This window comes from Microtus pennsylvanicus, chromosome X, assembly GCF_037038515.1.
Source record: "Microtus pennsylvanicus isolate mMicPen1 chromosome X, mMicPen1.hap1, whole genome shotgun sequence".
NCBI lineage: Eukaryota > Metazoa > Chordata > Mammalia > Rodentia > Cricetidae > Microtus > Microtus pennsylvanicus.
The window spans coordinates 20209390-20221818 of record NC_134601.1 but is presented as its reverse complement, the minus strand read 5'-3'; the positions used below and the strand labels follow the sequence as shown (position 1 = coordinate 20221818).

The following is a 12429-nucleotide window of genomic DNA, read 5'->3' as shown; positions in this document are numbered from 1 at the left end:
CACCTGACTATTTTTTTATAATTTTTATTTTTTTGTTTTGTTTTGTTCTGAGACAAGGTCTCACTTTGTGGCACTTACTGTAATGGAATTCACTTTGTAGACCAGGCTGCTCTTGAATTCACAGAGATCATCCTGCCTCTGCCTTTTAAGTGCTGGGATTAAGGGCATGCACCACAATGCTGGTCTTTCACTGTGTTTCTTTAAATGTGTACTATAAAGTTTTAAACACAGCCAGGAATGTGAAAGCAGGAAAATCAGGCACTCATGTCCAGATTTGGCTACATAGTGTGTTCATTGCCAGACCGAACTACTGGTGACCCTATCTCAAAATACCAAAAGAGATGAGGAGGATTTAAATACAATGTATATATTGTATTAATGTGAATGCTACATAGAGTCATATCATAGATACTGCATAAGTATTTTTGGTTGTTTGTATTTCACTTCCTCATTCTTCTCCCACATCACCCAGTCTTATTCAACACACAGTGTGTGCATGCACACACACACACACACACACACACACACACACACACATACACACATTACTAATTTTTAAAAACTAGAATACTATACATACTTTGTTTACTTTTTCACTCAGAAACACCTTGTAGAATTGTCTATAGGTCAGTAGACACAACCTTAATACATTCCTTTTAATATCTGTATAAGAGCTGTGTCATAGAAGTAAACACATTTATATCATTATCATTTTGGAGGGGGGGTTCTATCCAATATCATAGTGTACTGATGTAGTCATTCATCCACTTAGGCTTTCACTTATCTTGTTGTGTTTGGGGTGGACTTCAGGCCTCCTATTTTATTCACGAGTGCCTTATCCCTGAAATACAGTCCCAGACATGTTGTTATTTTAGCAAACAGATTCTCTGGTGGTCTTTTGCTGGAACAAATGAAATAGTTGTTTTGTTTTTGAGACAGGTTCTCTCTATATATCTCCAGCTGTCCTGGAACTCACTTTGTAGACCAGGATAGCCTAGAACTCATATTCACCCGACTCTGCCTCCTAAATTCTGGGATTAAAAGTGTGCACCACTACAGCCAGTCGTTTTAGTTTCAATTTCTACAAAGTTCAAGACTCTTCATGAGTATATCGTATTTGCATCATTTTACCCCCTTATTGCCCTACAACTTTTCTCATGTCCCCCACCCCCAACTTCCTCTCAAATTTGAGTTCATGGTAGAACATGCCTGTTCTGTTTAGTAGGTACTATCAAAAACAGTCATTCTGGTCCTCAAGATCTTACAATCTTTCTGTCCGCTTTTCCATGCATGATGTTTCCTGAACCCACTTAGTTATAGATGTTGCATTTGGGACTGTGTCCCCATGGTTACTTATTCTCTGCATTTTGACAAGTTGTGGTTCTCTCTAATAGACTCCATCTATTTCAAAAGGAATCTTCTTTGATGAGATGTCAGAACTGTACTTATCTATGCTATAAGGATGGATGTTTAGAAGGCAGGTGGAAACTATATTACTTTAATTACAGGATAGTTGTGGGTTCTTTGTAGGGCCTATGATCTCTTCAGTCACAGGTTCTTGTCTAGGTTTACATACCAGGCAATGAGTTCCCTCAAACTAAATTGATTTTATATCCAATCTAGGCAGGTGTTGGTTACTCCTAAAATACAAGTGCTACTATTTCACTACTGAGGCATCTTGCTGGTTTCATTGTTGTTGTTGCTCTTGGACTGTACAACTGGGTAGGACTGAGAATAACTTTTCTTTCCTGGTAGCTTGCATAGCACCTTCTGACAGTATGAATGCTAGTCCTCAGGAAGGGGGATTCCAGATTAATACTAGCTCAATTCCTCCAAGGTCCATGAGCAAAGTGTGTGGTGTCTTGAACAATAGGATGTTGTGTGTGGTGTGTTCAACAATAGGATATTATCTTCATATTTTGACAGGTAGCCAAGAGCAATGACAATTGCCTATATTGTTTTGGAGAGTCTCTTGGACCCCACCCAACAACTCAAACACTCTGGGGTTTTTATTAGTCTATAGCTCCCAGGAAATATTATTTCACTGTGTAGGATAACTGTATTAAAATGTGTGAGTATGTATGTGCGTATGTGTGTGTCTGTGTGTGAGAGAGAGAGAACATATGTATTGTATGTACTTTTTTCTTTTTGATTTTTTCAAGACAAGGTTTCTCTGTGTAACAGCCCTGGTTGTCCTGGAACTCACTCTGTAGACCAGGCTGGCCTCAAGCTCAGAGATCCACTTGCTTCTATCTCCCAAGTGCCGGGATTAAAGGCATGCACCATCACTGCCCGGCTGTATTTGCATCTTTAAATAAGATTATAAAGTAATAAATTTTATTGTGACTTTTCCAAACATCCTTAGTGGTATTTATCCCCCCTTCCTTCCTTTCCCGCTGTTTTCCTTCTTCCCCTTTCCCAGTTAAGTCCCCCTTTTTTTCCTTTCCCACAGTATCCTGCTATCCCTATTTCTAGAGCTCCTTCTTCACCCTCTACAAATTGTCCCTTTGTTTGTTCCTGGTTTCTACAGTTATTCCAGGTTATACAATCAATCCTAAAGATTCAGATCTAGGATCCACAAATAAGAAAGAATATGTGACATTTGTTTTTCTCTTTCTGGGTTACCTCATTCAAAATGATTGTTTCCAGCTCCATCCATTTATCTCTGACTTTCATAGTTTCATTTTCTTTCTTTTTATTTTTGTTAATTTTCTTTCTTTTTTTCCTTTTTTTTTCTTTTTTCGAGACAGATCTTCTGATTGTCCTGGAACTTGCTTTGTAGACCAGACTGGCCTTGAACTCATAGAGATCCACCTGCCTCTGTTTCCCAAGTGCTGGTATTAAAGATGTGCACCACCACCACCCAGCTCAATTTTTTTTATAGTTAAGTAGAATCCCATTGTGTATATGTACTACATTTTTATTATCCATTCATCAGTTGGTGGATAGCTAGGCTAATTATGTTTCCTTGCTATTGTGAATAAAGCAGCAGTGGACATGGGCATGCAAGTATCTTTGTAGTAGAATATGGAGTCTTTTGGGCATATACCCAGGAGTGGTATATCTGGTTTATATAGTAGTTGTATTTGTAGCTTTTTTAGAACTTCCATACTGATTTCCAAAGTGGCTGCATCAGTTTATTCTCGATGGAATAGAGTTTCTCTTTCTAAACATCCTCACCAGAATTTGTTGTCATTTGATTTTTTTTTTTGATGATAGGCATTTTAACTGGGATGAGAGGGAATGTCGGTGTAGTTTTAATTTGAATTTCTCTAATTGCTAATGGTGTTAAACACTTTTAAAGTGTTTATTAGCTTTTGTATTTCTTCTAGTGAGGACTTTCTGTTCAGTTCCACAGCCTTTTAAAATAATGAGTTTTCTCTCTTTTTCTTATACCTTTTTTATTTTACTTTTAAAAAGATTCTAATGAAATTACATTTTCCCTTCCTTTTTTCTCTCTAAATCTTCCACTATATTGCTGTATTTAAAATTCATGGTCTCTTTTATTCATTAACTGTATTGCTTGGATATATTATATGCATGTGCATATATATTCCTAAATATAACCTTCTCAGTCTGTATATTGTTACTAATATGTATTTTTTCAGGGCTGATCATTTGGTATTAAATAACAATTGATGTGTTCTTTTCCAGAGAAGACTTTTTCTTCTCTTGTCATTCCTTAGTTGCCTATAGTTCTTTGTATGGGTTTGAGATCTCCTGTACTTTTCCTAGTCCACTTTGGCGTGTCTATTGGTGTCATCCTTGTTTAGTTCACATTTGTTAAGTTGTGTCCATGAGATCTTTTGAATGTAGTTTCTGATATTACTAGGAGCCACAATCTCACAGCAAGTCCCTGTTCCTCTTGCTCTTACAATCTTTCCACTCCCACTCCCCAAACCTTCCCTGAGCTTTAGGCATAGGAGTGTTTTATAGATATCCACTGGGACTTTGCATATTGATTGATTCTGGTTTTCTTTTATGATCTCCATTTGTTATGAAGAAAAGTTTCCCTGATGAGAGGTGAAGACTAAAATTATCTGTGGATATAGGAAAAATGTTTAGTCAGGCGGTGGTGGTACATGCCTTTAATCCCAGAACTCAGGAGGCAGAGGTAGACAGACCTCTGTGAGTTCAAGGTCAGTCTGGTCTACAAGAGCTAGTGCCAGGATGGACTCCAAAGCTACAGAAAAACCCTGTCTCGAAAAACAAAAGGAAAGAAAGAAAGAAAGAAAGAAAGAAAGAAAGAAAGAAAGAAAGAAAGAAAGAAAAAGAAAGACAGGAAAAAATGTTTAACATTTAGTAAAGTAGTTGTGGCAAGTTCTCCTCTAATGTCCATGACTTCACTGGCAATGAGTAATTAGCTAGGTTTCTATTACCAGGCATGGTTTCCCTCATGTTGAGTGGGTCTTAAGTCCAATCAGAGAACTGTTGGTTACCGCCAAGGAAAGCATGCCACTACTGCGTTCTTAAGGTTATCATGCCATGCTCGTCACTAATGTGATTAATAGGTGTCATAGATGGGTAGGACTTGGTTGTCTCTCTCCTTTGGAATGTTTGTTTCTTGTTTATTGTTTGTTTTACTTCTTTGTATATTCTAAAATTATCTGTTCAGTGTATAGCTGGCAAAGATTTTCTTCTGTTCTGTAGGCTGTCTCTTCACTTAATAGATGGTTTGTCTCCACTTGATAGATGGTTTCCTTTGATGTGCAAGTCCCATTTGTTGACTGTTGATTGGCCTTATTTCCTAAGCAATGAGAATTTTTTTTATTCAGAAAACCTTTACCTAGTCCCATATCTTTAAGTGTGCTTCATACTTTGTCCTCTAGCAATTTCAGTTTCATATCTAATATTGAGGTCTTTGAGCTATTTGGAGTTTATTTTGTATGGCATGAGAGATAAGGATTTTGTTTCTTCTACATGTAGATATTTAGCTTATCCACACCATTTGTTAAAGATATGATCTTTTCTTTTGTGCATTTTTTGGGCCCATTTGTCAAAAATCAGGTGACTGTAGAATCATGGACTTATATCGGGGCCTTCTACTCAATTTCATGATCTGTCTTCTTTTGTGCCAATACATGGTTTTCTTACCATGTCTCTGCAATATAACTTGCACTTGTAATCAGCTATAGTAGTAACTCCTGCAGTAAGTATTCTTTTTGTTCGAGTATTTCTTTGGTTATGGGGATCCTTTTTGTTTCCACATGAATTTTAAGATACTTATTTTTATATTACTATGAAGAATGTAGCTGCAAAGCTAATAGAGATTGTATTGATTCTGTAGATTGTTGTTGATAGTATAATTTTCATAATACAGATTCTTCCAGTGCTTGAGTGTGGGAGACCTTTCTATCTTCTTTTCTTTTCTTTTTATTTTTTTAAAAAAGAAAACAAACTATCTTTTTTCATCATACATATCAATACAAGTTCCTACTCCCTCTCCTCCTCCCATTCCCTTCACTTATCCCCCCACCTCATCCACTCCTTAGAGAGGGTAAGGCACACTGCTTTGGGGAGGGTCCAAGGCCCTCCCTACTATATCTAGGCTGAGCAAGATCCATCCAAAGAGAATAGTTTCCCAAAAAGCCAGTACAAGCAGTAGGGATAAATCCTGATACCACTGCCAGTGATCCCTCAGTCTGCCCCAGCCATACAGCTGTGAACCACAGAGGGACTAGTTTGGTCCTATGCTTGTTCCTTCCCAGTCCGGCTGGAATTGGTGAGCTCCTGTTAGCTCAGATAAACTGTTTCAGTGTATATACTCATCATAGTCTAGACCTCTTTGTTCATATTCTCACTCCTCCCACTCTTCAACTGGACTTTGGGAATCTTCTTTAATTTCTTTCTTCAGTGTTTTAACATTTTGCTGTATAAATCTTTCACTTCTTTTGTTAGATTGATACCAAGGTAATTATTTAGAACACATTTATGGATTTATTTATTTTATGTAAATAAGTGTTTTGCCTGTGCGCATGTCAGTTCACCACTTCAGTACCTAGTACAACAGTCAAAAGAGGGATCCCCTAGGACTGACATTCCAGTCAGTCGTGAGCCACCACGTGGGTTTTGGGAACCAAACCTTGGTCATCTTTAAGAGGAGTCAGTGCTCTTAACTGCTGATCCATCTCTCCAGTCCCCATCCAAGGTAATTTTTGTTAATTAGATTATTATTCTGCTTATTTTCTGTTACATTGATTTCTGACCTTGTGCTAATTAGTTTTATGTCAACTTGACACAATTTGTAGTCATCTGAGAGGAGGGGACCTCTTATGGAGAAAATGTCTCCATAAGACTGGGCTGTGGGCAAGCCTGTGGAGTGTTTTATTAATTAGTGATTGATGGGGGAGAGCCCAGCCATTGCGGGTGATTCTGTCACTGGGCTGGTGGCCCTAGGTTCCATAAGAAGGTTGCTGAGCAAATCATAAAGGGCAAGCCAGTAAGCAGCCCTCCTCCATGGCTCCTGCTTCAGCTCCTGCCTCCAAGTTTCTCTTGAGTTCCTGCACTGACATCCTTCAATGATGAAGTGGAAATGTAGTCAAATAAATTATTTCCTCACCAAGTTGTTCTCATCATGGCAATAGTACCCTATGACAAATTGATACTAGGATTGTGGGGTATGGCTGTGACAAACCTGATCATGTTATTTTGGGGAGGATTGTTGAAGAACTTTGGAACTTTGGCCTGAAAAAGCTACCGAGTGTTCAGACCTTGGTGAGCTGTTCTGTGGGAGTATGAGAGATAAAAATGTTAAGAGAAATCAGAGAATGGAATTCTGGCTTGTGGAGTTCCAGAGGGACGTTTTAGAGTCACATAAAGACTCTATCAGGGCCATTGCATATTTTGAATTAAGAATCTGTAGTTCTGGTCAGCTAGAACTGTATAGTCAGGTATGATTAACAATAGATCAGTACTATTAAAGTCAAATCTTTGTGTTACTGAGAACTTGATGCTGGTTAACTGGAACTGAGAAATTAGTGGGGGTTAGAAAGAACATCGTTGAGGTAAAATCTTCTGGGAGGTGTTTCCGTGGAGTCATCACACGGAATCTGTGCTCTATAGGTAACCTAGCTGTACCTCATGTTGACAGCTTAACTTGGTAATATAAAAGTAATACAGGTAGTACTGGTTTTAAAGGCATAAAGGGGTCATGGAGAACAACTGAGACTTGGCACTGTGAGTACCAGGAGAGGCCATTAGTGAAGATACAGCCTCAATAGCATTTGGAAGTCCAGGATTAAAGGATTCATGCAGGGACACTGAGGCTTGCTACCATGAAGAGAGCCTAAGAGAGGCTATTAGTAAAAGTGCGTGTAGATCTTTGCACCATGTGTGTTACTGGTGCCTGCAGAAGGCAGAAAGGGCATCTGATCCCCTGGAGTTACAGATGGTTGTGAGCTGCCATGTGGTGCTGGCAATCGAACCTGGTATCTCCGGACGAGTAACTAGTTCTCTTAACTGCTGAACTATATATTTCCCCAGTCCCTGCATTGTCTTTAATATTTAATATTTTAATATTGAGATTTAAAAGTTCTTTATATAGTCTCAATACTACAACTTTATAAGATTTATATTATGTAACTATTATCCCATGCTGTGGGTAATCTTTTCACATTACTAATAGTATTCTTTCAAACTCAAAGTCTTTCATTTTGATGAAGTTTAATTTATCTGTTTTTTTTACCTTAGTTACACCTAGTTATACTTTTGACATAATACGTAAGAAATATTTGCCAGATCTTAGGCTTCATTTTCTTCTATGCAGTTTATATTTTTAACTCCTACATTAAGGTCTTTGATTCACTTAATACTTGTTTTTTTGTGTATGGTATAAGAAAGGGATACAGGTTCATTTTATTGTTTGTATAGCCTGCAGTTGAATACCCCGAGTAGCAGCCCAGAGGACCAGGTACCTGGTATCATATTGAAAAGTTGGTACCTTATCTGTTTGTTCTTGTTAACAATTAATAGCGAGATGATTATACATCATGAAGTGCTTTGTATTTTAGTGTAATCTAGTAGCCTGGCACAATGAATAATACTTTTGGTATAAAATTTTATTTAGGAGGGTTGGGAAGTGACTCACACAGTGAAGTGCTTGCTTTACAAGCATGAAGAACTGAGGTCATATCACCAGCATCCACATAAAGATTCTAACACTGGGGAAACAGAGATATGCAGATCCATGGAGCTTACTGTATAGCCAACTTATCTGAATCAGTGAGCTCCAGGTTGTCTAAAAAAAAAAAAGATGGAATCCTGAGAGATGGCCCAGTGGTTGAGTTATTTCTGCTCCTACACAGGACACAAATTCAATTCCTAGCACTAACATTGTTGAACTTCAGAGTCCAACTACTGAAGAGGAGTCACCCCAAGAATACACTGTCACACCTCAATTGATGTAAAAGCAAGAGGATTTTAATTCTGCTGTGGTAGGGTCACTTAGCATTCAATAGCATTCAATGCCAAGGACCCCGAATGCCTGTTACAAGCCATTTTTTTTAAAGCGAAAAGCCATAGAAACAAGGGTGGGGGACTCGGGAGCAGTTTTCCAATTATTAGGATTGGCTTATTCAGAGGGGCTTCTAATAACAAGTGGTCTGAGCCAGGGCTGGAGAGTGGTTGCCAGATCAGACGAGGCAACAGGGAACATCTGGGGATCATTCTGATTCCTTTTCAGGGACCAAGTCAAAACATTGGTAGACATCTGTGGGTTATCTTGTTTCAATTCTAGAAACAGAGCTCTATTTGGAGAATATCCGCAAGGTCATAGGAGAAGTTTCCAATATTTCAGTACATGCATGTATTCCCAGGGAGGTGTGGGGGGAAGCACTAAGGCACTCAGAAATGGCCTCAAAATTGTCTTAAAGTCCTACAGCTTGATGGCTCACCACTTGTGACTCCAAGTCTACAGGATCCAAAGCCATCTTCTGGCTTCTGCGGGTACCTGCACTCATGTGGCATACACTCACACAGACACATAAAGATAGAAATAAGATAGAGAGAGATAGAAGACACCCAACATCAACATCTGACCTCTATATTTACACACACACACACACACACACACACAAACACAAGTACACACATTATACCACTCACACTAAAAATGAATCTAATGAAGTAAATAATTCATTAGCAGGATGTCACATGTATTTACTAGAAAAAAGTAGATTCTTTGTTTTAACATTAGCATTTTGTAATCTAGATTATTTTGACAACAGGATAAACGGACTCTAAACACATCCTGACATACTCTGCCAAAGTTTAAAATAAACAGCTAAGGAAATTCAAATTTACACTATCTGTTCCTGCAGCTGCTCAACTTCTTCTAAGCAAAGGTCAGAAAGTATAATGGTTTTCCAACTGGTTTTAGATAAAATTTGAAAGAACAATTCATGTCAGGAATAATTATTGCCAAGTACATTTGGCAGACTTTATATATCAAATTCCAACGGAAATGCAAACAGCACTCCCAAATGTTAAGAGGAAGCAAAGTTAGAATGGATTTAAAACATTTTTTCTATGATGTTTTGTGCTTCTTCAACAGTGGAAATTTTCCATATACTTAACGTGTAGTATGAAGATCTTCTTCTTACACTCACTAATATGTCTCTATCCCAGAAAGAAAACAAAGATATTTGTTGCTGAACACAATCTTATATAACAGGAATAGTTTGTATATAACCGAACCCTGTGCAATTTTTCTTTTAATATATTGAACAATTAGTATTGGTTAAAGTTTGGCCCATTGGGAGGCATTATTTACTCCACCATTATATATCAATGCCACCAACAAATGGATTGTGGTATACCAATAGTCAATTTTTTATACTAGTGTATGATGTTGACCTATCTATAAAAGGCCAGGTGAGTGCCTCTCCCGGAAACTAGTCATCATCAGGTATCTCCTGTAAGGCCATGAGTGTGATGAGGCAAAAAGGGATTAGAGGGGTTCCTAGCCTCCTGTTTATACAGTTATCTTAGCTCTCTAACCATGAAGTTCCCCCATGCATTTCTCTGCAAAGAAATTCTATTTATTGGAAGAATTTCCTTAAAAACCCCTGGTCTTTGGCCCACAGCCACTATAGAATGTCTTTTGTCAAGGCCTTCAGTTGGCAGAGCAAGTCAACTGGGTCTCAGGTATCTTGGAAACCCTGGAATGGAGTGAAATTCAGGGCTAAGTGGAAGAGTGGGCCAGAAGAATATGATACGGGTGAAGCCAGCCCCACTTTGCCCTGCTTGGTCAGAGTCCTTGACAGAGGTCTCTGAAAAACTAAGTATCAGTTCAGATATTTGACTGTTAAGAAGACTGTTAAGCATTGAAAGCCAGCAGAGTCCAGCTCTGCTGACTTCCTCCCAGGGTTTGGTTAGGTTGCCTTGGAGGAGTAGCAAAAGGTACTTAGAAAATTTCTAGTCTGAGGTTACAGAATGAATTCACATGATTGCAGTTCCAGTTATGTCTCTTTATTGTTCTGTTTTAATTCTAATTTTCTTGTCTTGTCTATAATTTCTTAGCTCTAATTCTCTGTATCAATTCTAATTCCAATTCTCTGTTACAAATCTCTATTTCAATTTATTCTTGTTCTAATTACTCAATATTCTTCTTCTTTTTCTTCATTTTCCTTCATTCTTTATCCTTCTACATTCTTTACTCTTCCAGTCTTCTTTTTTCTGCTGGTACAAATTCCCAAGCATATACATATACACATATACATGCATACATACACATACACACATGCACACATCCATTTATTAGAAACTTGTTAGTAATAAAAATCTGCAAGGAAAATTCTCAGGGACACAGGTGTTTTTTGAAGATAGGCAGCAAAATTGATCAGCTAGTTTGTAGCTAACCAGAGCTGCAGCTGTGAGGAGGTTTGGGCCATCTCTTAAAGGAGCCACTACAGGTTACAAAGGGAGAAAACTAAAACATTGAGAGATCTAAGGAAGAGACAGAGACTAACATGGTTAGTCAGTTGGGTGCTATTGGTCTCTTGAAGGACTATCAAATAACAAGGCCAGACACCTGCAATACCACTCTAATTAATCATAAATCTTTCAAGGACTTAGATCTAGTAAGGCCAGACACCTGCAGTTCAACTCTGTGGAAGTTCCTCCTGTGATCTCTCCACAAGGACTTTCTTCTGGTCAAATAATCCTGCTAAGGAATTAATTATAAAGAACAGACTTCTAAGTTGTTTTTTATTGCAGTGCGGGACAAAAGGTTTGACTGTCTTATTTTATTTGCCAGATTAGTTTTTTTTTGTGGGGGGGAGTCATCCTAACAGAACACAGGAAAATTGTGCCCAACATATGAGGAATACACTGCTTAAGAGTCACAAAACTGAGTTAGAAGTGGAGCATGTTATCACACAACAGAATTTGCAGTTAGAGACAGCCAGCTATTCAAAATGCAATATTTTTCATGGCTGTGCTTATGTGAATTTAACCTCCATCATATGTGTAAATGTCTGGTGGACTGGCCTTCTAAATGTCAGCTAATTTGCATAACCTTGCAGATCCCATGATTTCCCCCTTTTTCATTTAATAAATGCAGTTTATGAATTTCTCTCTGGGGAATGTATACTTCAGGTCCTAAGTGTCTGAGGATAACTGGAAGAATGATAATGATGTTGAAATTAATAATCAACAATCTATATTGATAGTTAATCAATAATTTGTATTTATAATCAATATTTATAATTATCAATTTATGTCTATAATTAATAATAAGTCAACAATCCAGAGGACTAGTTTAACCATCTTGTAGTTGTATATGAATTCATAATATGTCTGATTTATAGTAAGGCAGAGGAGTTATATAGGAATCTACAATAATTTGTATGACATGGTGTGGTTAAACATGTCCAAATGTTAGGATTTTGAGTTATCAAAAAAGAATGGTTGAACATAGAATGTTAGTTTTATTAGTCTTTGGTTAATTGTATTAGATTTGATTAATTTGTATTTTGATTGAGCATTGTTAAAGGGTTTTTATTAAATGTTTTATTCATTTAGTAGACTGAAAGTATATAGATCAAGAAGATATCTCCATTAAAATCAGAAGCATTTTTAGTTTATATTTAAGAAATGACCAAAGGGAATATAGAATCCTAAGCTCATAACTGAATAGCAAGAATCATTGTTCTGTCAGTTTATTAGAATTTTATTAATGTTAAAATTTGAACCTTTGAAAGCTTACTATAACAATATCAAAAATGAATGATCTTTTCTTTTCTTCATTCAGATTTCTTCCTAGAATGCCAACATCTTTTCCATTCAACACCTCCATCATGTACAAAAAGACGGTATTTGTAGAGTACATGGACCACCTTTTCAGCATTGCCAAGCCCAGGCCACCCTGGATGGGTAATGAAAACAATAGTAAATGCTAATTATGATGTTAGTTAACTCATTTCCTAGCAA

The 12429-nt window shown here is 37.5% G+C and overlaps 1 protein-coding gene across 7 annotated transcripts in view; it reads left to right on the top strand.

Annotated features, from left to right (window-relative positions):
* The window catches only part of F8 (coagulation factor VIII), a 148210-nt gene that overhangs the window by 4960 nt on the left and 130821 nt on the right, over nucleotides 1-12429 (top strand). For 5 of the 7 annotated variants that reach the window (XM_075958588.1, XM_075958589.1, XM_075958592.1 and 2 more), the window contains exon 3: nucleotides 12251-12372. In XM_075958588.1, the coding sequence (XP_075814703.1) occupies nucleotides 12251-12372 (122 nt within the window). Of the gene's footprint in view, nucleotides 1-5960; nucleotides 6149-9261; nucleotides 9342-12250; nucleotides 12373-12429 lie in introns of those variants that run through there. The other 2 variants (XM_075958593.1, XM_075958594.1) reach the window with 2 other exon arrangements.